This window comes from Peromyscus maniculatus, chromosome 15 (genome assembly GCF_049852395.1).
Source record: "Peromyscus maniculatus bairdii isolate BWxNUB_F1_BW_parent chromosome 15, HU_Pman_BW_mat_3.1, whole genome shotgun sequence".
Lineage (NCBI taxonomy): Eukaryota > Metazoa > Chordata > Mammalia > Rodentia > Cricetidae > Peromyscus > Peromyscus maniculatus.
The window spans coordinates 12,164,605-12,191,892 of NC_134866.1; the positions used below are offsets into that span (position 1 = coordinate 12,164,605).

General features: G+C 46.0%; 1 protein-coding gene across 5 annotated transcripts in view; it reads left to right on the forward strand.

Moving 5' to 3' along the window:
- Trio (trio Rho guanine nucleotide exchange factor) overlaps window positions 1-27,288 on the forward strand; it is a 317,034-nt gene that overhangs the window by 62,072 nt on the left and 227,674 nt on the right. The window contains exon 1 of one of the 5 annotated variants that reach the window (XM_076551701.1): window positions 9,325-11,187. The exons of the other annotated variants lie outside the window; for them this stretch is intronic. Coding sequence (XP_076407816.1) covers window positions 11,037-11,187 — 151 coding nt within the window. The 5' untranslated portion in view covers window positions 9,325-11,036. Of the gene's footprint in view, window positions 1-9,324; window positions 11,188-27,288 lie in introns of those variants that run through there. 5 annotated transcript variants of the gene reach the window in all.

Sequence of the window (27,288 nt, forward strand, 5' to 3'; positions counted from 1 at the left end):
TGTGGTTCAGGTGGACTGGGCGTTTTGGAGGCTGGAAATAGCTTGTTTTTGACAGGCCAGTAAATCATGGCATTCAGGATAATAGACAAATTGCCTGTACCCCAAAGGTGACACTGTCTATGACCTAGGGAACATATTGCCCAGTGCTTTTGAAATTGAATTTCTGTGTCCAAGCTATCAATGGCAGCGGCCACTGTGGCTGGTTGACACTGGCTCCTGTCACTCCCCTAGCTCTTGTTTTCTAGAAGATCATTTTCTAGTCTCAGCATAGAAACATGGGTCAATCTACCCCACAGAGTCCTGGAAAGCTTAGGGGAAAGTACTCTGTTGAAAATGCTTCCTTACTAGCTCCCCAGAAAGTCTGAGGGAACACAGTAGACGCAATGACAAGCTTTTGTAATCCAGACCAGAAGTTGATCCCTTTGTCACTTTGTTTCACCTAATTATTTTTTAATGGAGAAATTAAACTGAGTGTTATATTTCAGTTTGATGATATAAGACTTCATTGATTTGTCTGTGACACCAGTCAATATGCGGTGTTTTATGTCTTCATTTCTGACCAACATGAAGGAGACAGCTTAGGTAATAAAACACATCCTGTCTTAAATCATTTCTCCTCACTCATTGATCTTCAATCAGGGGATAGAGTGATTTTCCTTTCCCTCTATAGTTTTAAAAATTATCATGTTAAAGATAGTACCTAGAAAACTTAGCATGCTGGAAGAAATTGAACTGACCACTCTTTTATAGTGTCTGTTCCTCTGCTGGAGAGATGGCTCAGTGGTTATGGTATTTGTTGCTTCCCCCTCGTCATTGAAGAGGCACCTGGAAGACCCCACTCAGTACAGATCAGAGAAGGGAATGCAGATGAATGGACAAGGCACGCTGCAGTTCTGTTCTGGAAGAGGTGCTTTGAGGGTTCTCATGTTGCCTTTTACTTTTGCAATCCCAAATCTGCTTTCTAATTCTTTTAAGTTAAAAAAAGATGATGGTGGTACATCTAGTGGTAGCATGCATCTCCCCACACTGCTGATTGGAACGCGCTGGCAAAGGTTCCTGCTGTATGTATAATGATTTCTTTCTGTGACTTTTCTCTGAGGGCTGCTTGTTATTGCTGTTGGCTATTCATATGGCTACTGCGTCTTGGGATGCAGTGATGTACCTTGGCTGAGATCTGAAGGCACATCACATTGTGTTAGGAATTTTGTATGCTGCTAGTGAAAATGCTACTAATAAAACCTTGATTTTTTTTTTACCACCTTTACTTTTATTTAAACCTATTTTGTTTTTGTTTTTTATGTAACCCGAGAGTACTTTTCAATTCCTGCCCATTCTAAATACTGCTTCATACTAAGCAGTTCCTAGCATCTCACAAAGCATGTGACCTAATGTGTACAAATCTGCTTTTAGCCTCACCCATGGTACAGGTTCCACTCCCCAAATTGCATGTGGCAATCAAGAAACTAAGTCCCTGGTTTTACTTCTATCTAAAGACTTTAGTTTTGATCACAGATGCTAGCGCTGACTCTTGGTGACCCATGACAAGTGGATTATTGTATGTACACTTTACTGGGTAAATGCCTGTGTTCTTGAGGCAAGTTTGACTCTCACTCTGTGGCCTTTTTTCCCCCCTTGGGCATGCCACTCACTTTCTGTGCCCCACTGTTCTCATCTGCACATTTGTAGCAACAGTGATGTTTGTAGTTCTTAGTGTTAGGCGAGGATTCACTAAGATGTTCTTTCTGTACAAAGCGGGGAATGTGGTCTACTTTGAGAGATGTCCATTGATTGGTTTTGTTTGGCACTTCCTTCCCAGATTGCAGCAAGCCAGCACAAATCTCTCTCATTGTCAGAGTTCTTGAACTTGCCTCTAGTACCCAGTCCTGCAGGCTAGCTCTGTCTGTTCCTGCAGAATTTGCAAACAGGTTTTGTGCCACCGGAGTTGCCTAGGTCCTGAACCGGTGGTGTAATTCATGTGTTAGCTGTCGTGAGTGTCTCCTGCTTGTTTACTTATGTGTGTACTTAAAAAATAAGATGGGTTTTATCTTCTGCTTTGTACTTGTTTCACCTTTGAGCTGTTGGAGTTGGTGTTGGTGTATTCAACTGCCTGCAGAGAAACGAGTGTTCATTGGAGGATCGATTGCTTCTACAGTAGTGTTGCTGGTCTATTCTAATACTGTGGGCACGGATGTGTCTTATCCCAGTGCATCTTGTGGTGGCTAATCTTGGTTGTCAGCTTGGCAACAAGCTGGGTAGAGGGAATCAGTTGAGGGAGTGCCTGGATCAGACTGGTCTGTGGGCATGTCTTTGAGACACTTTTTTAACTGCTAATTGCTGTCGAAGGCCTCAGCCCACTATGGATGGTACCGTCCTAGGCAGGTGGGCCTGGGCTGTATAAGAAAGGTAGCTGAGCAAACCAGAAGACCAGAGCGGCTGGGAGCAGTCTTCTGTCGTCTCTGCTTAGGTTGCTGCCTTGAGCTCCTGCCCTGGTTGCCTCCCAGATGGACTCTCACCTGTAAGCTGAAATGAACCTTTCTTCCAAGTTGGTTTTTGTCATTGTTTTGTCAAAGCAACAAAAGGCAAATAGAACACATCTACATGGACTTAACTCGTGTCTCTTAGCTCTGAAAGACTCCATGTGTTGTGTTATCACTGTGTAATTCATATGGTCTATGCTAGCATGGGAACAGCACTGCAAACATTCTTCTCTTGTAGCAGGGCCCAGTGGTTTATGTAAACTGCCTCACTGGGTCCTAAACTTGGTCAGTGCATTTGTTTTTTCTGTCCCCCCCCCCCCTTCCCCTTATTACCAGCCTGTTCATCTTGTCTAGTCAGGCTACTGTAGTAACCGTGAATAGTGGATTGCCAGCCTGGTTCCACATCTAAGGAGAGCATGAACATCATCAGCCTGGCCCAGGGCTAGGCTCTGATCTGCTTTTACCCCTTCCAAGAATTAGGCAGCAAATAGGAGCCTTCAGTGGGATGAATAATTTTCAGGGCCAAGTGTGCAGGCATGTTGGCAGGCAACTAGGTGTAACCTGCTCCTGTAGCCTTTCATGCAAGTGTCGAAAGGTCTAGAGATGCAGGGATTCCTGTACACACTTCTTAAAGATAGTCAATATTAAGGCTACCTGGAGTCAGAAATTCAACAGCAGCAACATAAACAAAAAGGTAGAAGCAGAACCCATAGTGTCCCAAGAGCTGTTTGCTATGTGGTATGCTCAGTCCCAGGCCATCTGGAGCCCCTCTCCAGTGTCTAGAATGAACCAGCGCTTACAGAAAGGAGATCTTCCCATGTCTGTAGCCCCTTTCTTATCCTCAGTCCTCAGCTCTGGATGCTCAGGAGTGGGCAATGGGACCTGCTCCATCTGAGTGTCACACAGCCTTAAGTGCAGTTTGCTCAGGCATAGGCACATACAGCTGCTGAAATCAGATTTCTAAGTTACAGGAAAACTGCCTTGTCTTAGTGATGGAAAGGGCACACTTGGCTGCATCAGGGAAGAGATGGCAGTGGTAGACCATGGGCAGCTGTGTGGGTGCGGGCACCCTCCAGTCATGGGGCAGCACTCATCGGAGGCCCCTGCAGACCATTGTGGAGCTCAGTCCCCAGTGTGTGCAGGCGGTCCCAGCATGGCACACCATCACCAAAGTTTTGCAAAAGGCAGTAGGAGATTGAGTTGACTTTTATGTTATTTTGCTAACAGAGTTAGTTCCCCCAGGCTTTGGAAAATATTAAAAACGTGACCTACATGTTTGAAATTAAGCATGCAAATTGGTAACTTGTAAAGAAGTTGCTCTCTTGTTGAAGAACCAAGGTGTTTTTTTTTTTTTTTTGGTTTTTCGAGACAGGGTTTCTCTGTGTAGCTTTGCGCCTTTCCTGGAACTCGCTTTGGAGACCAGGCTGGCCTCGAACTCACAGAGATCTGCCTGCCTCTGCCTCCCGAGTGCTGGGATTAAAGGCGTGCGCCACCACTGCCCGGTGAACCAAGGTGCTTTTTATGCATTAAACTTGATGTAAATGCAGTTTGCTGCAAACAGGAGGCTCGTGTACTTTTCTCAAAGTAGTTTTTTTTTTTTTAATTTCTTTACTATTGTTTGTGTGTGGATGTTTTGCCTGCATATGTATCTGTGTACCATGTGTGTACAGTACCTAAGGAGACCAAAGAGGGCATGGGATCCTTTGAGGCCAGAGTTACAGCTGATTGTTAACCCCAGTGGGTGCTAGGAATTGAACTTGGTCCTCTGGAAGAGCAGTCAGTGCTTTTAATTGTCCAGCCCTCGCTCTGACTCACTTGGTATTTTTAACCTAAGGTTATACAATTCAAACAAGTCTTTACAAAATGAACAGAAGAGTTAACACTGAAAGGAAAGGGCTCACACCGTTCAGTGTGCAGGGTGTAGATACATGGATTCAGGCTGTTGGAGTTGAGTGTCCACCCCAGCTTTCTGCTGTGTAAACTCTGGCAAATTCCTGCCCTCTCGGTGTTTCCAAAGGTAAATTATTCACCTCGCAGGCTGTCAAAAGGACTCAGTGGAGAAGTCTGTTAAAATGCTTAGGATGGTGCCTGGCATGTAGTGCGTGTCTAATGAGCATTAAAGTGGTTTTCATAATTTTATTATGAAAGCACAATGATGCACATAGAACGCTGATAACAAGAGCACAGAAGAAATAGTGTTCTGATGATCTAGTGTCATTTAATTGGGAAAAAAATCTTAGTTTTCCAGTGATAGTATTTGAAGATGTGAGCCAACTGCCCCCTTCCCCCCGCCCCCGACATCTGACCACAAAGTTGTTATCAAAATAATAAATAAATGAGTTAGCAAAGTTTGGAAGGCTGGAAGGATGGTAGGGCAGTGCCTGGCTCTGCCTGTGCTGACTGGGTGCCCGCTCCAGCACCTCAATGCCCTAGGCTAGTGCAGCCAGGGTTCCAGTCCCCGTGGGCTCCACAGTCCCGTCTGTCCCTGTGTCACCGTCAGACATGGGCAGTTGTGATGTCCAAAGGCCAGGAAGATCCCACGGAGGCAGCCGCAGATGCTGAAAAGGATCCTTACAGGACTGTAGGGCTGTCAGCATCCTGAATTCTTCAAGGTGGCTGGGTAGCTGCTCTGCCCACGGAAGCTGTGGTTCAGCATCATAGTTTTCAGGGTTTATCCGAAGTGTCACAGCCTCAGATGTGGTTATAGGTGAAGAGATAAGTATAAGGTCCAGGATGAATCAGGGACCTCAGGCTGCAGACGTAGCATGAGGCCACTTTTGTGATGTGGCTTTGCCTGTGTGAGATGGAAAGTACTTATGGAATTTGACCTGAGCCACAAGGAGGGGGAACTGGATGTAGGGCCAAGTGCTTTGAGTATCTATGTGAGGTGGAGAGATGAAGAATGTTGATTTTTGCTCTAATTACTCTTCATTTGTTTTAATTTGCCCGTGGAGTAGGGAAGCCACTTTAGGTCTCTGCCTCTGGAACCATTCTCATATTCAGAATGATAATCCCACTTCAGTGCAAAAATAAGACCTGGGATAACTGTTCTACTAACACCATGGGAATGTTGTCTTGTTTGTTTGGTGTGCTTGAACAGTTCTGGAGAAGCTTGTGACTGTTTCTGGTTTCTGAGGGGACACTTCACGACTGTGATTCCCATTCAGTGATGGATACTTTTCCTATCTGGTGCAGGGCAGACCTGTAGCTAGAGCTTTTCTCTCCGGGTCCCGCCAAGCCCTGGCAGTCCCGTAGCCCACTTATAAAATAAACATACAGTTGCTTATATTATTTAAACTGCTCGGCCATTAGCTCAGGCCTACCATTGTCTAGCTCTCACTCTTATACTCAGCTCATTTCTGTTAACTATATGTTGCCACATGTTCCATGGCTTTACCTGCTGCCTTTACATGATGCTCCCTCGATGGCAGGCTGGCTCTCCTTTACCTCTTCCTGTTCTCTCAATTCTCCTCTCTGTTAGTCCCACCTATACTTTCTGCCTGGCTACTCATTTATCAATCAATCATCCATAGCACAGACTTGTCCCTGCAGAGTTTCCTGATGCACATGGGCTGAATGTTCTGCTGTGATGGTGCTTCCCCTTTGCCAGCATCCCCAGGGACAGCGGTAGACTTAGAAGGCAGAGCCTTGGTGTCTTCCCACAGGGACTGACCTTAAGAACTGCCTCTGGAAGGGGCATGGGGAGAGGTAAAACTGATCTGTTTTTCAGGCAGTGACTTGAGACCAGTGATTCTTTTTAATAGCCATGATAGGAAGAACACAGAGAATACGAGTTCACCGAACACTCCTGGAATTATTTTTATTAAATTCTGAAGCCTGAGGGGGCTGTGCATATGTTCACACTCTGAGGTCCATCATGGGAAGTGGTTCTCCCTGGGACCGAGGTGTAAGTGTGGAAGCCTGTAGGAGAGATGCTGCCTCTGAGTGTCTTCCTGTGATACTCACTTTGCTTTGATCAAACACCATGGCCAAGGTAACTTACAGAAGGAAGAGCTTATTTGGGTTTGCAGAGGGGTGGCCAAGGTAACTTACAGAAGGAAGAGCTTATTTGGGTTTGCAGAGGGGTAAGAGTCCGTCCTGGAGGGAGGCCTGGCAGCAGCAGGAACAGGAAGCTGAGAAAATCCCATCTCAGTCATAAGCACAAAGCTGAGAGGAAACTGCAATGGGGTGAGGCTGCACCCTAAATCTCCCCAAACAGCACCACCAACTGGGGACCAAGGGTTCAAATGTCCAAGTCTATGAGAACATCTCGTTCAAGCTACCACACGGTCCTTCACAGCTTCTGTTGTTTGGAATCGGAACATCCACTAGCCTGGCCTTCGCAGGCCGCTCCAGCCCGAGGGTAGTGTGCTTTAGAATCTCCCAGGTTTGCTCCAGGTGCCCTTTGTAGGTGTCTGTGGTGGGTGGAGCTTAGGAATTTACATTTTGATGGTTTACATTGATTGCTTTCTGTGATTCTGATGGAGCTGTTTATAGAGCCACCATTTAAGAGACATTGGCCTATCTACCTAGTACAGGTCTTCATGCATTAACTGTAAGCCTTGCAGCATTTCTGTGAGGTCACCCCTTACCCAATTTTATGCCTCTAAATTCCCTGCTGATTAAGTCTGGTGAGTTCCTAAGAGCTGTTAAGGGGAGAAGGCATGTGGAAGCCAGCACAGCATATGGCGCCTCCCTATCCCTTCCTCCTTGGGTGGCGTGGGATGTGGAAGATACCCTTCTGATTGAAGCATCTCCCTACACACAAGAATGGGATTGTTAGAAGTGTCAGGGAGAGTCCTGGACTTGAAGCCAGTTATCTCAGGAAGAAGTCTGAACTGCTGCTTCTGTGACTGGCTTTGAAGTCTTTGTCTTCTACCAGTGTGCCTGGAACTGAGGGAAAGGTCGGTGATCTGTCTCCACCAAGTGTGAATTTCAATCCTAGGTTCACCCAAGCCTTGGGTTTATAGTCGTGGCTTTGCTTTTGGGGTCCCAGCTGCTTCTGTATAACCTGAGAATCTTTCCCTAAGAGTCCCAGATCTCAGATTCTTTTGTCTTGTGCAAAGTAACACTTGTGGTCTCTCTCTTATCTAGACAGAGATGTAGAAGGATGCAACCAAATGAATGAGATGTTTTGAGTTTAGCCCTCCCGGAAGATGGGCTAAACAGAGTCACGTGCTAGCCCCCTGCTGTTCAGATCAGGCTTTATGGAGTGTGCCCGGTCCCATGGTGCTCTTTGGGAGCTCCTCCTGGAGCAAGCTTGGCTTCACACTAGGATGCGGGTGTCATCTGCATCACAGCTTCTTTCCCCGGCTCCTGTTCATTGGGGGGCTTGTGATAGAAAGGTGCACAGCGACAGCCCCCTTGACCTGCCAGCACTGCCAGTCTTGTTAGGTAAAGGAAGGGGCAATGTGTGTGTGTGGGGGGCGGTTGTATCAGGGCAACTCCATGTAGTTTATTTTGGGGTAACTTACAGCCTGTAAAGGGGTTGGTTACAGGATCTGGGAGAGGTGAAGTGCAGTCCAGCAGGGTTCTCTGGAGAACTCTGACTCGGTCTGTCTTCCAGCATCCAGGATCACCAGGAACCAAGAAGGCTGGCACATCCAGATCTGGGGTCGTAAGGGCTCCTGCCTCAAAGCTGGAACAGCTCCCCACTCCAGAGGGGGAGATGCTCTCTTCGAATCAGGCCCCCTGAGAGTATATAAGTAGGAAGCCACGGCTAGCGGTGTGTGGGAGCTTCCTGGAAGCTGGGCTGCTGTTGGACTGCATAGCTCTCAAGATCTTCGCTTTGAAGGCTGGCATCTCATTGGTGCATATGTATCCCCTTCCCTCTAAGTGTGCAACATTTTAGGCTTGAATTCTCTAACTCTAGTCTTTATCTGTCAGATTATAGACTTACACATCTTCTTAATGTATTTTATAACATTCAGTGTTTAATATTCTCAATCCCTTGACGGGGACCCACAAGTGACCCGTATTTGTCCTGAAAATGCATATATTTTTCACCTTTTTGAGATGCTAGGAGTTGAAGTCAGAGCCTTGTGTATGGTAGGCAAGGACTCCACCAGTGAGGTACCTGCCATGCCCCCGGTGCAGATAATATTAATAAAGATCAATGTTCTTGAAGCATAGCTTGCAACTTTGTTTATTTATTTACTTATTTGTACATGATCTTGTTACATAGTTCATACAGGCCTCAAACTCATTGTTTATTTATTTACTTATTTGTACATGATCTTGTTACATAGTTCAGACAGGCCTCAAACTCACAATCCTCCTGCCACAGCCTTCTGAGTCCTGGGATTGAAGCTTTTGCACCATGACCAACACATAGTTTTTGATATGCTGCTAGATCCTATCTTTGAGAATTTACATGTTTAACTCTTATTAATAATCTCTTTGCCCCCTTTCCACTTGTTGATTATTTTTGTACTAGAAGAATGCATTTATTTTGATTTTAGAAAGTACACACAGCCAGAATCCTGTATCATCTTCAGGTCAACTGGACACTGTTCATTTTAAATAGAGATTCCATTATTTGTCCTTTCTGTGATTTTTTTTTTTTTTTTTTTTTTTTTTTTTTTTTTTTTTTTTTTTTTTTTTACGATGCAGGGAAAGCTCTAAATTATTTTAGAAAGCTGCGAGCTATTTTAGGATTTTAGGTTGCTCAGAGCGTAATGAGAAGTGCCTCAGCGCACTGAGCCTCAGGTCGTTTGCTGCAGTCAGAATGAAGCGAAGAAAAGAGGTGCTAAAAGTCACACGGAAGGAAGGCGCCAGCCGCAGTGTGAGCACTCTCAGCGGCTCTGAAGGCTGGAGAGTGAGTGTGGAAGAGGCTTGCCTGCTCCTCTCATGAATGATCCTAGAAGCTGGAAACCGGGCAGAGCTGTTCCATGCAGCTTCCTGTCACCAATAGGACTCACTTAGAGAACTGACGGGCAAGCAAAATAATTTTACTTACGGAGTCTCAAGTTAGGAATCCAAAAATCTGAATGCTGTCGTTCAGGCCAGTCAGGTGGAGGGTTCATCAAAGTGCTTTTCTTTTGCCTGGTATTGCTTTATTTTAAATTGTGCTTATTCACGACGTCCCTGAAACTTAGTGAAGCATGGAATCTGCCGTGAGCAGTCTGCTTGAAAGTGGCTTTGGTAGCCCAGCATCCCTCGGTACTTACCTCACATTAGGAACCCGTGGACAGAGCTTCTTGATGGCAGAAGGGAGGAGGGAAGGGCTGTCTGAAGCTTTCCTCCAGACTCAGGGGTAGAGGATAGGTGTGAGCAGCATCCCCAGTGGCAAAGCTGCTGTCGCCAGACAGAGGAGAGTCCTCTCAAGGCTTCGTGATATGAAGAGCTGAGGCTCATGGGACAGCTTTGGGGAAAACATGCAGAAATAGGAAAACACTGTGCTATTTTAAGAGCCCAGCTTGCCAGCCAGGTTGTTTTGTTCCACACCCCGCCCCCCAGTCCATGAGGTTTTTCAGGGACTTTGGCGATTCTATCTTTAAAGCCTTCGGGAAGCATATCAATGCCAGCAGCTCATACTGTGTCACAGAGATTAGGACACTGGGCTCTGACGGCATCATTTGGAGGGTTAAAGTGAGGATATTGTCTGTCACTTGCAGCAAGAGGAGAACGTGGAGGACCAGCACACTGATGTTAGAGTAAAGAGACCTTCACCAGCGGACTACCTTATATGGAGTGTGGCTTGGAGATTTTGCCAAGGACCTGGGCTGGTTGTATCTTTAATACCATCAGCCGAGGAGAGACTCAGTATATCTTGTGTTCTCGGGACCAAGTTCCTCTAAGCTGTACAGGAAATGGCAGATACAGATGACTCTGTGGGGAAGGAAGACTTGTGTAACAGATTCCCTTAGAGCCGAGAGTGATTGCCCTGAGCCGCAGCCAGGAGATACACTGTATCAGTCGGATGGAATCACAGTACAGGGTTTAAGTCATTTGGCGGAGATTCCTGCTCCACATCCTATAGAGATAGGAAAGTTGAAGAAGCAGCAGTCACTTCTTTTCAGCCCTGAGGGGCTGGAGTATAAGGATGAAGCAGAGTCCAGAGCCCAGCTTTGCTCCCAGCACCCCTATTACATCTGAAATTCACAGTGAGCACAACTGTCGCCAATAGTTAGCCTGTATTCCCTCATGGAGGTCCCTGAACATCTGTGTCCTGGCTCTCCTCTGTTGGAACAATGCCATCAAGCAGGCCCAGGCAGGGCTCCTAATGGAGGAAGCCGAACCCCCAATAAGGGAAAAGGAGAAAAAGGTGTATGTGTGCTTTCTTGTTAGTGCCTGTTGAGTTTCTGGCCAGGGGAGCTGTGCTTGTATGTCACAGTGCGCTGTCTGCTCCTAGCGCTCTGCTTCTGGTCTGTTTTGTGGGGTGTCAGGACAGAGTCTTTGATGGCTATCATAATAGGAGAGCCACCCACACGCTGAGACCTTTGCCTGCTGCCCTTCCTGACGTTTCAGCTGGAGTGCTGAGCATAAGCTATTTTTGCAGCACACAAAATGGTCCGCAGCCACGGCCACGTGAGCCTGTGATTGACAAAAGTATGTCAGATGTGTCAGAGGACAAGTGGCCGGGGAATGTCAGAGAGGAAGGCACACAGCGGACCTGCAGCTGCCTCGAAGGTGCTCAGGAACAGGAAGGACTGGGAAGAGCCCTCCCTTGCCCACCTCCTTTTGTGCCCTTCTGGGGGTCCCCGGCATGGTGAGTTGTATCATGAGGTCACGTGTGGACTTGAGCAGGTACAGATCACATCTTATGATGACCAAAACCTTTACAATTTTAGTTTTGGCTTTATAAAGATTTACTTGGTAGGGAAAAGCTTGCTTTCTTATTTAGGTGGTTTGAACATGTATTGTAATTGATGGTGTTGAATCGTTCTAATTATAGGTAGGGATGAGCCAAAATTAGTCAGAATTTTAGGTATGTGCTCACGAAGTGAAAGGCAGAAATTCAGGTCCGTTTAAAGGGACTCAGACTATCCTGCCTATCTCCTTTATATTTAAATTTATAATTAATTGTGATATGTATTTCAGTGTTAAAAATGCAATTAAGGTAAAACTGGAACATGCCAAGATACATTTGGACTGGTGATAGCATGGTCATACCCACCTCTCTGCTTATGGAGTATGTGATACCCAGTGTACTGACTGAAATAAGACCGGTACCTTCCCAAAACATGAGCACTGTATTCTTGCTAGCAAAGAACAAGTGGAAGAAAAGTTGGCGTTTGCGAGCATTTATTTGGTTGTGTGAATGTTTAGCTGTGACTCTACACAGCTAAGAGTGTGCTGAAAGGGCTGGGGTGCTGGGGGAACCCAGCCAGCCTTCATTGCTGGAGGCTTGAGCGGGGACCACCAGCTCCGCTCAGGAGCAGAAGGCTGCCTCGAGTGGCACTGAAGGTTTGTGGCTTTGCGGCCAGTCCACAGAGTACATCTTGATATCAGTTCTCTCTTCGGAACGTGGGATGCTGTTCTCAACCACATTGATACCTACTGCTGTGAGACTTCTGCAACCCTAGAAAGCTGCAAATGTTTCCCACTCGTGACTTACATAGTGTGAGCCGTGTGGCCCCCAATGCCATGATTTTCTCGAGTGGTGAGCAGTACTTGCTACACTTTTCAAAGCAGAGCTTGCTTCTATCCATGTGTGAGTTACTGTTCTGGAAGGAGCAATGTACAGTGCTGGAAATGGTTCCTCTTCGAAAATAGAGTGGAGTCAGGTGCAGAGCTTAGGGTTTCTCCTGCTTGAGGATGCCTGAGAAAATCCCGTGGAGTCAGTCGGGCAGGATGTCACTGGGTGTGGGGAGTAGGTGTGTGGTGGATTTCACTTTGTGACAGTGAAAGATGCCCCCACAGATTACCAAATATAAAATAGAGTCAAGGAGCGAGGAGCTGATGGCTGGGGGGGGGGGGGGATGTTTAACCACAGGGGTCATGTTGGGCGAGCACTCAAGCTGTCAGTGCATGCGACCCACAGGTGACAAAGCCTGTGCCGCTCAGAACTTCGAGTTGCTGTTCTGGGGTCGTTTTTATTTTCGTATTCTCCTTCTCTGTCTCCCCACTGCCCCACTTTATTTGGTGGTGTCTCCTTCATAACCTTTTCTAGGGTCAGCTTCTCGTCTTCATGTTCCAAGTTACCAGTAAGTGTTAATCATTTGTGAGGTGTGTTCAGAAGAAGGCAGGACAGTTGAAACCAAGGCACCAGCACCTTCCGTGTGTCTGTTCTCTACCAGCCTACTCACCCACTAATACTTTCTCCTTTCACTTAGGAAGGGTACAGCTTATTGAACGCCATAATTCTCAGAATGTGGCTGCCGCCGCCTCCACCCGCATAAGTCCCTTGAGGAGTCATTTTTCAAGGCTAGTGTATATGTCCACTTTCTCAAACAGCAGATGCCCCAAAGAAAAAAGAAAAGGAAAGGAAGTTTGGTTTCAGTTGCTTGATCTCCTCAAGCCGGGTTGGGCTTAGCCTCAGCAGGTCTTGCCCAGTCTGTGACTTGCACACAGCATTAGTAAGAAGTCACTTTTAAACAGTGGGTCTAATTCGCCCAGACCCCGATTGTCTTGGGATAAGACTGTTGAAGCTGGGGACAGAGCAGTAGCATTATGGCCACATGCTGTAAACAAGAGGAGCCTCGGCTGTTCCCAACAGATGCTGCCAGTTGCCATTATGAATTTCAGTGTGGAGTCCTGACCCCTGTTTTCCCAGGCCAGAGGGCAGGTGCATCTGTGCTTGGACTTTCCGGGCTGTCTGTGGCGAGAAAGGCTCTCTTTGGGATTAGGTTTACAGTCTGTCGCTAGCACCTGCTTCGGGGCTTGCCGGGCGCGTCTGTTGTTAGGAGCCTCTTTGCACAAGAGAAACATTTACCAACTTTGCTCATTTACCAGTTCTCTGAGTTTCATAAGTGACTAAAACAGAAAATATGTAAGAATAAATGTCACTATGACACTTCTTTCAAAATTTAATTACCTATGATTAGATATGTTAGTATAGACTTATAGGTACTTTGCAGAAGTGCAAATACTCATTGAGAATCTCCATGTACATGATTATTCTTGTAAGGATTCTGGCCTTACAGGTGTTAGATAAGGACTTCATTCTAACAGCCCCAGCCTGTAACAGCCCCAGTGATAAACACACACTTTTGTCTTCTCAGTCGGTGATTATAGCAGTCCTTCGAGGTCCGATCTTGCTATCCTCATGTGCGATGTTAGAGCGCCATGATGGAGGCTGGAGGAAGGGGGTGGTGGGTGATTGTGTCAGGTGTAAGATGCGGCAGAGCTTGGGTTTCACTGCTGTCTTCCGTTCTGGACTCCCGAGGGAGCTGCGAACACTGCCTCTGCCTGCATTCTGTTGACTGTAGTGAGCATGCTCACCGCACCATCCCCGCCTCCTTGGTGAGCATCACTTGCTTTCATGTCAGGTGTTCTTGTGCCGAGAGGACCTCCCTGGCCCCTCCCTGTGCTGACCCTCTGACTCCTGTCCTGTGTCCTTCTGTGCGCTCAGCTCCACATTGGGGTGTGGTTTGGGTGTTTATTATTTCAGGTGTTTCTGCTCTCCTGAATGCCAGCCAACTTATGAGGCAGGAGCTGTCCATCCCTGTTGACTGGCATAAAATACAGTTTATGGGTGTCTTAGTTAGAGTTTTCAGTGCTGTGAAGAGACAGCGTGACCATGGCACCTCTTAGAGGAAAAACATAATTAGTTGGGGTGGCTCACTTACAGTTTCAGAGGTTTAGTCCGTTGTCATCATGGCAGGGGGAGCATGCAGGCAGACATGGTGCTGGAGGAACAGCTGAGAGTCCTACATCTTGCAGGCAACAGAAAATCAGCTAACACACTCATGATATTCTGAGCATAGGAAACCTCAAAGTCCACCACCCCACAGTGACACACTTCCTCCAGCAAGGCCATGTCTCCTAATAGTGCTGTTCCCTGTACGATGATGGGGGCCAGTTCCATTCAAACGACCCCAATGGGGTATAGAAGAAATGGTTACTAAGTGAACAATTGGATGTTAACACTTCTGCCTAACATGTTTTATGTTACAGATAGGTACACAGAGGTGCTCTAAGAGACGTGTTTATCCTCCCAGCCATGGGGGAAAACAATTAAAAAATTGTTTTTAGTATATCTGTTGGTTTAGTTAATATAAACATCTAATAAATGGTATAGATTGTAAAGATTCACAGTATTCACAGATTTAAAGGATGAAAAATTTTGAACATGGAGTTCTTGTTTATTTTCAAAACATATCTCAAAGCGTCCATTAGGGTAGGGAGTGAACTTCACTGACAGGGGCCAACTTTCAGAAGAGGCCGAAACAGAATAAGCCTGGCCAGAGGAATTAAGAATTGGGGAGATAATCAGTGCTCTGAGTTAAAAAAAAAAAAAATCAGTTTTGAAAAAGTATTTTTAGTAAAGGGGGAAAACTTTGAAAACTTTCAGAGCTGGGTGTGGTAGCACACGCCTTTAATTCCAGCACTTGGGAGGCAGAGGCAGGAGGATTCCTATGAATTCAAGGCCAGTCTGGTCTACATGGGGGACGTTTCCAGGACAGTCAGAGCTACATAACAGAAAGATCCTGCTTAAAAACAAACTAACCGGCCGGGCAGTGGTGGCGCTCGCCTTTAATCCCAGCACTCGGGAGGCAGAGCCAGGTGGATCTCTGTGAGTTCGAGGCCAGCCTGGGCTACCAAGTGAGTCCCAGGAAAGGCGCAAAGCTACACAGAGAAACCCTGTCTAGAAAAACCAAAAAAAAAAAAAAAACTAACCAAAACAAAACTTGTTTCAGTTTCGAGTGTAACAGGTTTTGGACTTAAAGTGAAACATCGTTATGTTTTAATGGTTGCGGACTTTGCTACAAAATATACTTAGCCCATTTCATAGAAACTGTCAGCAAGTGAACTTAGAGCCCTGTACCTCTCAGTGGTATAGGATGTTGTTTGTTAAAAGATAAAATATGGGGGTGGGGGTGGGGGGGTGGCTCACGCCTTTAATCCCAGCACTTGGGGAGGCGGACCTCTGTGAGTTCGAGGCCAGCCTGGGCTACCAAGTGAGTCCCAGGAAAGCTACACAGAGAAACCCTGTCTCAAAAAACCAAAAAAAAAAAAAAAAAAAAAAACGATAAAATACACCAAGATTTTGATTTTTTACACTGCTTCAAACAATGACAGTTCTTCCTCATTCCTAGTATATATGGTATTCATTCTGCTTTGCCTTAATTGTAAGACAAATTAGTTTAAGACAAAATATTTTAAGATACATCTCAGAAGTTTAGAGACTTTGATTTAAGGCCATAATGAAGGCTATAAGGAAGAACATTTGTTCTTTTTGAGAAAAAACAATGACTTAGTGAGGAATTAAGAGAGAAAAATGACATCCATATAAAACAAAATCAAGTCATAATGGGGCATCGTCCTTTCTCCAGGATCATATTAAACCATAAGAGAATGTGGGAAATACATGTTGTTATTAGTAAAACATTTCAATACTGTTTTTGAGACAGCGTCTCTGTAACCAGATTGGCCTTGGACATTCAATTCTTCTGCCTCAGCATTCCCAGAATTGGTATTACAGCCATGTACCATCATGCTAAGGCTCTTCAGGGAACTTTGATACTTTAAAAGACAATTTCAAGTATTCTGGGTACTGTCTAAAACTCTTACACAAACTAGCAAATTCTAAAAGTAAAATTGATCAGATCTTGAACAAATTCAGGCCCCCATTTGGTCCAGTGGCAGAACAGTTAGAAGCTGGGGTCTGGTACTCCCCACTGGGTCCTCCCAGTAGATGGTCGGGTCTTTTCCAGGATTTCCGTTTCTCCGGAGGAGACAGTAGAGGTACTTTCATGATAGGCTCTGCATTTGGTGAGTTAATTAGCTTTAAGAAAATGCATTGCAAACCAAACAGGATTACATAAATGAGTGTTGGAGATTGTGGTGACCACTTCTAGTTTTCATTGGGAACATGCTAGTGGCTCTTCTTCTGGGATCAAAGGTGGCTGCCCGAAATGGAAACACTCCAGAAATGTGAAAGTCAGCATAGAAAGTCATCTGGGGTTGTGGATTTAGCTCAGTGGGCCCTGGGTTAGGTCCTTAGCTCTAGGGGCGCGAAAAAGTCACCATTCTAATTTATAAGCATGTGTTTGTGGAATGAAACCTTGGGAAAGTTGTCCAAAGTTTTGGGGTGAAGGAGGTGTGCTTTCTCTGGTTTTACTGATAAAAGGACAAATTAAGATGGGCAGATTCAGCCAGTGTTTGTAGGAGTTAGGTAGATCACTTAGAAAACAGTATTTGTATGGTAGGAAACTAAGCTATTTATAAAATGGTTTATTTTTAGGGTGAAATTCATAGGGATGTGTAATCATGGTTGTTGGACTGCTAAGGAGACAGTTTGATAAAAAGTACTTTCTGAGTTTAGGGTCTGGCTCAGTAGTAGAACGCTCACCTAGCATATGTGAGGACCCGGATTCAATGCCTGGTATGGCAGATAAATGAAGAAATAGACATGCACACACCCATGCACGGACATAGTTTGCCTTAAGTGTATTTTTAAAAATCTTATATATTTTTTATACAGAGACCAAAACAGTCTATATCAACTGTGATTATGAAATGTTACATATTTGCTCTCCAGGGTTCAGCCTTGCATTTAATTAGCAACTGAATGCTGGGATGGCCATGTCTGTGTTCAGAGCATCAGCTACGCAGTGTGGTTGAGAAGCAGTTTGCTTGGGATACATATACTTTATTCTCTACAGAAGTTCCTGCCCAAAGGTCTATTTTAGATAGTATTATTGTACCTCTATACATCTGAACACTGTGCTCTCAGGAAAGATGAAATAACATATCTACTGTATCTACTCAAAATGACTCCTGCCCATCCCTATTTGTGGTGCTAGCATTTAATTACAGGATAATGTTTTATGTTGAATGTCTTAGTAACAATTCCAATACTTGGCTTTTGACGGTCCACTTTGAGATGTAGTCCACACGGGTACAGTACGCCCACAGTGCTTTCCAGTGTGTGCATCTGCAGGGTGACACAGATGTTGTCATAGTCCGTTTACAAGATGTCAGCACAGAAAAGGTAACCCGAGCTCTATTCCCTGCCTCTCATCCTGGTATAGGCAGGTACAAAGCAGCTCTCTATCTGTAGCTTTTGCTTGTGAAGCAACCTATGATCATAACTTCTGAAAAATATCCACGAGGACATTTCTCTGTCTCTTCTGTTTCCCGGTGAACAACCTGGCACGTCTTCATAAGTCAGCCAGAAGGAAGTGGGGCCTGCCTGCCCATCGACCTCCCACAGTTCCTCTGTTCCTTCAAGAGTAGCCAAGAGGTGCTTCCCTTTGGCACTAATGTGGTTGTAGTGTGGAGGTGAAGAGATATTGGGGGCTGATGTCGTGGATTGCGGTAGGTGTCGGTGTGACGGAATTAAGGGATTTCTTACATATGCCCCTGAGCCTCAGAGAGTCAGGATTAGTCAAGGCAGGCTTAGCTGCACAGGTGCTTGTGCCTTGGTTGCTTGGGCACTCTGGAGATGTTTGTGCACATGTGGCACACACACCTGCTGTTATCCACAGTTGTTGGATGGAAATCAACAGTTGTGGCCTCACCACACATGGGAATGAACACAGACACAGTCAGCAGTCACTGGATTCATGGCCCAGACCATGCTTCCTCATGTTCATAATCGTTTCACTGATACATAGTCTGTGGCTGGTTAAATGATAAGAACGTGGTTGGTAGGTACAGAAGAAAATCAGGTTACAAATCTGTGTGCTTGGTTTGAATTTGAGAGTGCTGCTCCGTGCCATACAATCTCTGACTTGTTATTCTCTAACAGCATTATTATTTCATCTATTCATTTATCTTAAAAGTGTCACTCTGACGAGTTAACCAACCCCGATCTTCTTTGATTGGAATCCTGCATAAGTGAGAAATGCTAAAATACAGTTTTCTCTTTATGTCTAATGATTTTATAGGGATGTAAAGAAGCTACTGTGTAAATTACCCCCTGCGAATCTAGAGCTTGTGTCTTGAGATAGTGGGCATGTAGTCAATTTCAGTAAAAACAAAATGGTAGAAAAATGTAGTCATTTTATTTCCAAGGAGGAGGGTGCTGGAGTTGAGCTTTCTTACCAAGCTCTGGGAGGGATTCTCTGCAGTTGGGAAAGTAGTTTAGTCGTTAAATAGCTCTGCATTTTCTGTGCTACTAGTTAACCTTGTGCATTCTTATGCCCATTGCTTTAAAACACCTGTACTATCAGGGAGGTTGTCTTCTCTGCCAGATGCTGTAGGGGTGAGTAGACCCAAGTCACATGCCCTCTGGTGTCAGAGCATCCTCAGCCTTCAGACTCCACTGGCATGTCCTGCCCGCTGGGATTCCTGGAGGCTGCCCTGAAGACACCAAGGAGATACAGAGAAGGCAGGTCAGAGCAGGTCTTTTTTTGTTCCTGTGCGTTTCATCTTGTTCATCCTCTGACTTGAATGTAACCTTTTATATCCCATTTAAAAATAACTTTTGTGTAGTTCTTTTAGTTAAAATCTTATAATGTAGGATTCTAACGGATGTTCTTTATAGAGGCAGAAAACCGTTCTGCACAGAGTGGATGAGAGTGCATCTGCGGCGATTCTGTTAGGTATTGATACTCCACACAGCTCCCCTAGTTTTACATCCCATTTCTTTGGTACCTGGGCACCTTGCTACTTATGCCACTTCATCATAACCCCTCCCAACATTCATTTTCAAGAGAATAGGGGAGTTACTGTGTCCTGGTACCATCACAGTGGATGCTGATGATGCTGAGTCCTAGAATTAGGTGTTTGCTGTTGGACCTACTTTTCATTAGATGTTAAAAGAAAGGTGAAATTATTGTCCATTGAGATATAGAACAGCATGCCCAGGGTGTTCAAAATAGTGCTTAAAGTTCAAAATACTGAAGATTTCAACTACTAAAGTACCAGGAGTAATTCTAGAAAATAGGAATGATATCCTGACTAGTGGGCTTAAATCCTAATAGAGAGGAGAGCTGCTGTTCTCTGATTCTGACTTCTGGTAGCCCTACAGGAGGACTGTCCTCTCCCTGCACCCCCCCTCCCCCCAGCCTTCTCAGTGCTTATGTAAGTGTTCTTTAAAAACACAGTGACTTTGCCCTCCTTCTAGACCTGTGTGTAGGACACAGTGCGTCCGTTGGACTGCTGTGTCCAGAGTGTTAGTCCGTGGTCTCTTCCTGCAAGCAGGGGTGCACAGGAGGAGCGGCATCCCCAAGCTCCTGGGCCTCTGTGCTCAGTTTGACTTAGGATTGGGCACTTGATTGGAGCCTGAACTCTTTATTTAATCCTCCCTGCCTTGTTGGGCACTGTCGTCTTTTCTTCAGAAGGAGGTGGTACCAGGCCACCCACCACAGTCCCCTGGATGCTCTGTTCCGCTTAGATTAGCTCTGAGACGCATGCTCCTTCTGCCATTGCTGGAGGGAAGGAGGGTGCAGGGGCAGAGTTAGGGTGACACTCTCTTCAGCAAAGAAGTATGGACTGAGGAGGAGAGGTTCATTTTTAATCGTGAGGAAGAGGCCTTGTGAAATTTGAGATGACGTAAAAGGATGCTTTTGGGCGATGGGGACAGTGATGGAAGCTCTAGGAACATTTCCTTGACTTTGAAGCATTCCCACACAAGTTGCTGTTTGAGCCATCCTGTGGTGATCTGTTGTGTACACTAATAAACTTGGCTGATGACCAGAGGACAGAGCCAGCCACTAGATTAGACATAGAGGTCAGGCAGTGGAGTCACACACCTTTAATCCCAGCACTTGAGATCTCATGCCGTTGTATGGGAAGGACACACACGTTTAATCCCAGGAAGTAATATGGCAGGGCAGAGAAAGGTATAGAAGGCGTGAGGAAAGAGGAACTCACTCTCCTTAGGCTGAGGACTTTGAAGAGGTAAGAACTAGTGGCTGGCTGTTCTGCTTCTCTGATCTTTCAGCTTTCACCCTGATATCTGGCTCTGGGTTTTGTTTTGTTTTTATTAAAAAAACCATCTAAGATTTGAACAGCAGGTCACACTTTGCTCATTAGAACGTCCCCTAGGTTTTTCAGTGCCCCCGACTCCTTTCTTACGTGCTCAGTCTGGCTTTCCTTTCTTCTAACCCAAATTTTGTCTTTCAGAATTTTGTCTTTAGTCTTTGACCTAGGAAGTTTTCAAATTGAAATTAATAGGAATGTATGATTTTGGAATAAGATTTTAGAAACTAAGTGAGATATGAAGTTTAGTAACTTTATGTAGCCATTGTTACATTGTTTGAATTGATTTATCCTAATGTGTAAGTGATTTATAAAAATGAGGTCAGTTTTCTGTTACATGCTCCTTAGTAGGCTAAATGAAGAGAAATAAGCTTGGGCAAGACTGAGGCATGCCGGCCTGTGGGGATCTAGGACCTAGATCCATGTCTGGACCTAGGCTGTTCTGAGGTCCTCCTCCTCTTCCCTCATGAGGCCAGACCCCCCATTCTTCTCCCGAGTTCCCTTGCTGTGAACAGTTGTAGCATTATCAGCATTAAAAACCTTTGGAAGCCAATCCAAGGCGAGCTTCTGTCAGCCAGGGAGTTTCTGAGATGAGGAGCTGCAGGGAGTGGGTGTCGTTCCATCCAGGACTCAGTCCGGCATGCTGGTGGGCGCGTGCACGTTCTCGGGATCGCTTTCCCACCTGCCATGGACTCTAAGCCAAGAGGAAAAACCCACTTACACGCCACCGAAAGTGGCACGTCTGCAGATGTGCTTGCTGGCTTGTATTTGAAAGGGTGCTGAATTTGGATGTCTTCTCTACTTCTTTTCCCTCCCATTTACAGGGGAAAAAGATGCTGACAGACCTCATATTGGAATGTGATATGGTAGAAATTTACACTGTTATGAATTGTGAGGCAAGTTTTTAAGAGTTCTTGGGTATCTAGAAAAAGCAATTAAAGTGGTGATCAACACTGAAAGAAGAATGCCACCTCTCTCTCTCTCTCTCTCTCTCTCTCTCTCTCTCTCTCTCTCTCTCTCTCTCTCTCTCCCTCTCTCTCCCCTCTCCCTCTCCCTCTCCCTCTCCCTCTCCCTCTCCCTCTCCCTCTCCCTCTCTCCCCTCCCTCCCCTGTGAGAGGAGAGAGATTTTATTATATTCTAATGAGGCTCTGTTGTCTGTCCTCCTTCCATATTTTTCTTTTCATGCAGATTGTCAAAACAAACAAACGATGGCTTTTTATCAGAGAAGACTCTTTCTTCCCCACTAACTGACATACCTTTCTCGTGAAGACTGGTGTATACACTCCAATTCATAATGTGTCCTTTGAGCATCATAAACTTGAATCTCTCATCAGGAATTAAATGGCATTGATGTAAAGAAATATGATCGAAATGATGGGGTAGGCAGAGCTTCTGGAAGCTTTCTGTCATTTTGTAGTGTATTCACAGACCTTCTGCTCAGTAAAACAACTTGCTGAATTAGGCTCTCTTCCCAGATGTGCTGGGAGCTGTGTGAGAGCAAGCAGATACTGTCTGCCTTTGCCCCTCCTTGGAACTAAACTATGCTCCCCGAGGACTCCCTAGAACCTTTCGTTTGATTGAAGCATGCCTGCTACACTGGACTAAAGCTGCTCTTTTGTAGATATGGCGTTGTCTTTCTGTCCTAAAACTCTGCTGTGGACAGCTTTGAGGAGTAGCCAGGCAAACACTGACTTGCTCACTTCGGTTTCTTGGTTTCCTCTTCCCAGACACTCCATAGTTAGATTTACCTCTAGGTTTATAAGCTTCGATGTGCCAGTTACATTAGCAGAGCAGCCTATTGGTGCCACAGATGTGAGATGAGTGACAGGTCATTGGCAGCTTGGAACATTTCTTATACCAGTTCAGTACATTTGAGTGCTACGGTTTTCATTTTTAGTAAACTTAAATTATATAACTCTATTCCAATAGTGCTTTAAATAATGCTGATGATAACAAACTATTCAGAGTCCGTGGTAATACTTACCATGTACAGGCACTTATGAAAGCCTCGCTTTGAGTGGGAGTACACATGTGGAAACCGATTCATGAAGGTAAGCTGCCCAAGCGTAAGACCTAGATGTGGAGCACCGTGATGTGGCCTGTCTTCTGTGCCCACAACCCCCGGAAGACTGCCGCTCTACTTAATGCTTTCAAGTTCCGTTAGCTTGGCCTTGGGCACGTACATGGGTCATATCCATAATGAAGATGGGGGGCATCCCCTTCTCTTCTTCACCCATGTTTCTGAGCCCAGTGAGGTCGGTGCCATGGAACACAGCGAGCACCAGTCTAGGCGGGTCTCAGGTCTTGGCAGTTCTTTTTTGTTTGAAAACACTATTGAATCCAGCAGTGGGTTTTTCCTTTGGGGATCCTCACAGGAGACCCCATGTTGTCTGCCAGTCCAGGGACTTTGAGGTTGATGCTCACAAATGCAGAGGTGAAGACAATAGCTTAAAGGCAGCTTGACCTTACATCCCCTGAGCACTCTGCACTCTTGGAGAGGAAACCAGAAATGAGGCAAGGTCCCCACCTCACTGGGCAAGGAGCGTGTCGTGCAGGAGGAAGAGTTGAGGTTGGACTCTGTCCCCCTCGTGACTGAGCCACCGATGTGGAGGGCATCACTGCCACTGCTTTCTGTCCAGCTGTTTCCCTGCAGTTTTCCTCTGGGTGTTTCGAATGTGTCTGTCTTTCCTACCCCTGATGATGCTTGCTCTTTCCACTCTACGTTCACTGTGCACTTCCTCTGCATTTGGTGTGGTCAGCCCTTGCAACCTTCTGAAGTTCAGTTAGTTATTTTAGAAAATATTCTTTAATGCTAGTAAAGCTCCCCCCCCCCCGCCGCCTCATTTGTGTGTGTGTGTGTGTGTGTGTGTGTGTGTGTGTGTGTGTGTGTGTGTGTGTGTGTGTCCAGGGTTTAGGAGGCTTTGGTTGATCCTTCTTCGTGTCTCTGGCTCTTTATTAGAAGGAGTTCCCACAGGTCTGCTACATTGGTCCCTTTTATTGTAAGACTATTTGGAACTTATTAGAAAGTGACTTCTGGAAAGGTGTATGTCACATGGAGACACAGACAAGGCATTTCAGAAGGAGGATTCTCTCCCAGCATTTGCTGTAAGTTAGAAACGCCCCTTGGACTCGTAACTAGGGTTATTAAAAGACCATGCTGACTTTTATGAGTCAGCAGTTTACACCCCTTAGTTCTGTTTTTGTTGTCTGTCGCCCCACCCCTTCTGTTGTGAATGGTTCTGCTACAGGCATGCCAGCAGCCTGGAGCCCCCACCTCCTCTGGAGGTACTGGTGAGAAAACCCGCAAAGGCCTCATCTGAGCCTCTTGGCCGGTCAGCAAACTCATCTGTGCAACAGCAATGCCATCTGCGGGGCCACGATGGACAGAAGGACTGCTCTCAGGGAGGAGCGACTCAGAGCCCAAAGCCAGGCCATCTTGGCCGCACTGCTCAGCTGTGGTTGGCGGTGGCAAGGCATTTGAGTGTACACTGCTTAGGGCCTATTATTCCTGTAAAATAAGGCCAGGACCCATTATGGAGAAATGAGGTCTTTGGGTAGAACACATTGACTCGGGGGTCTCACCCATTCATTAGATTTCACAGGCCTTCATACCTGGGGGGAGATTGCTAATTTTCAACGAGACACTTAGAGGACTGGATGATAGTGATTTGATATTTGAAGCAACCCGTCTTAGAAATGCACTTTGAAATTGTGATTGCTTCTTAATTTACGATACGCAGCATAAAATGTACAGGGCTTTCTTCTGTGTATGGTTGACAGTCCTGGAGAAGTCTGCCCCACCTGCAATGGGGAGGATGGTGTGGGTTCCACACACTTTCTTTTAAGGCTGGCAGAGAGATTTTTGTGAGACCTATATAGGATACCTAAAAGCAAACATCTTATGACCTGTTTTCTGAATTATGAATGTGGAGACTGTTTTTCTTTCTTTTTCTTTTCTTTTCTTTTTTTCTTTTTTCTTTTTCTTTTTCTTTTCTTTTTTTTTTTTTTGGTTTTTCGAGACAGGGTTTCTCTGTGTAGTTTTGGTGCCTGTCCTGGGTCTCGCTCTGTAGACCAGGCTGGCCTCGAACTCACAGAGATCCGCCTGGCTCTGCCTCCCGAGTGCTGGGATTAAAGGCGTGCGCCACCACTGCCCGGCTGAGACTGTTTTTCAGTGGTCACATGACTCAGTAGAGCCTACACACTCTCCTGTCCCGTCCTCTAGTAGTAAGGCTATTGGAGAAGTAAGTATCAACCACTGAACCAATAGGAAGCTCCCCTGGGTGTATCCTGGTCGCATCCCTCGGGGCAGAGTTTGAGTCCTTTACCCGTCATCCTGGCTAGGTGCTCCGTGCTCTGCTCGCTGCTCTCAGTCGAAAGAGCAGCTGCCCCCTGGTTGGATTGCAGCAGTGAGGAGAGAGGACAGATTTCTCGAGGGAGGCTACAATTGCTGGGACTGTGAGCACAGGGAAAATGAGGTGGAAGACAGGCCAGAGGCAGGTAAGGCTATGTGAGGGCAGGCAGGGGAGGTTCAGATGAAGGCAGACTCTAAGGTGGGCACCTCCAGAGAAAGACAGAGCTTAGTGGGGGTGGCAGTTTCTGACAGGCAGGGAGGCTAAGGTGGGCCGAGAGCATGTGGCTGCAGTTGAATACTTTACCACTGGAATTGTGTGTCAGATCTGAGCAAACACTAACGTATTTTTGGCATCGAGCTTGAAAAAGCGAGTGTGTCTTTGGAGTCAAAGAGGAGGCGACATTTGCCGTGGCCAGCTTCCCCGTCATGTAGGGCTGCCTCCCACGTGCCTGTGGCTGTCCGCTCCCACTCTGCGCCGTCCGTCCGTCCGCATTTGTCCCCGCGTTTAAATGGGGCGATTGTGAGGCTCCTCTCACCTGTTGCAGTGCTGGCACAGATCCTCCGTGAGTAAACCCCAGGAATCTGAGCCCTGCTTTCACTGGGGTTTCTTATGTCAAGTAGAAGATTCTTTCTGAATGTGTGTGATAGGATCAGTGTACGGGTTTCTAACGGCCCAGTCTCTCTTCTGTACCACAGAGTCTCTTATTCAGGAGAGTAATTGCAGTTCCCTTCGCCCCTGCCCTGTGCTTCAGTTAGAAGAGAAAGGCTTATGTTATTTTTGATGCAGCTGTTAACAACAGTCTTATTTTCTTTAGAGCTGTGCTTGCATTGCTCAATGACAGATAAGAGAACAAGCCTGGGACATTTCTGCTGTGGTGAATAGGAGATGCCTCCACGCGCAGTTTTCTGTATTCCAGTCCATAGTCCTGTGGAGGACACTCTCTGACTGACTCCATGGCCTGGGTGAACTTCCTGTCCTGCTATATCTCTGACCTATGTCTCCGAGAAGACCAGAGGTGAAGGACACACAGGGTGTGACAGTCTGGCCTCGTGCTTCAGGTTTGATGGGCTCAGGGGACCCATGACTGGTGACCTGACACACGGCACAGCTGCCGACTTGGAGATTTGACTTTGCCTAAGCCCAGTTTTCCAAGTGGTAGGCCTTCCAAGGAGTTGATTCAGGTGATGGGAGTGAACACCTGCTTTGAGTGTTGAATGTTTTTAGTAGCCATTTCAAATCGAACAAGATTGGAGCTACCTAGTGCTAGAAGGTATATTGGATATTTCTTGATTATTGTGGAAAGTAACTCTTGCTTAATGATAGTCAGAAAACCAAACTGATTTACTTAACTCCCTTATCCATTTTATTTCTCTTCTCTCTTGAACCCTCTTTTTGATCTCATGAGCAGTAAGTAACAAAGCCCCTTTGCTGTATCCTTTTGAGACAATTCAAATTAGAAAGGGAAAGTTAACTCTAAAACAGGAAGGCCCTTTGGAAAGACAAAATAATTTCAAGATCTGTGGTATTCTGATTCTGACATTGAATACTTTTAGCTTTAAAACTTGACCTGCTGTGAATTGGAATGGTGGTAGATGGCCAGTTTGGACTGGAAGTGCATGCCTTCCTAGAACTTACTCCATGTTCTGTTTTAAAGTAGCAAGCCTGTGGTAAAGCCACAAAACCACTATTTTGAACTAGTGTCATGGTAGAGTATGGCCAGGAAGTTCTACTCCAGGTGACTCCCCAGGAAGACCATATAGACGTGTACCTGGCGGTTCTCTCTGGCTGTTACCAAAGGTGTGCTTTAGGTAATCAAGGGTCCAAAACCATTCTCTGTCAAAAACCTCTCCTGCTTCTCACTCAGAATCCCCCTCTGTCCTCTGCTGATGCCTACTCCCCATCTCTGCCCCCTGTTGGAGTGAGGGGCATTGTAATAGTTTATTTATTCTTAGCTTCGCTCTCTCCTTTTCATCTTCCACCACTCTGGTTCATTTGGTTCCTTCGGATGGGGACTGGGGACCAGAAAAGGAAAAGGGTGGCATGCCTGGGTAAGGCTGATGTCCCCTGCTATTCTGTATGTCTTTGCTCTGTTTTTATTCCTGCATTCATCATTCAGTGTCTCCTCTCCCCCAACACACAGACACACAGAGACACACAGAGACACACATAGACACACACACACACACACACACACACACACACACACACACACACACACACACACACGGTGAGTGACCTTTTCTTCCATCTATGGAGGCCCTGGCCACTCTAAGCATCTCTCCTGGCCTTTGCCCCCTGTCGTCTGTCCACACCAGCAGTATGTGTTCTCTGAAGACGGCAAACAGCGTCACCACTGTCTCTGCTGCCATCTCCGCTCCCTCAGCCCACTGAGCTTCAGGGTTGTGCTTAGTTGCCTGTCAGCA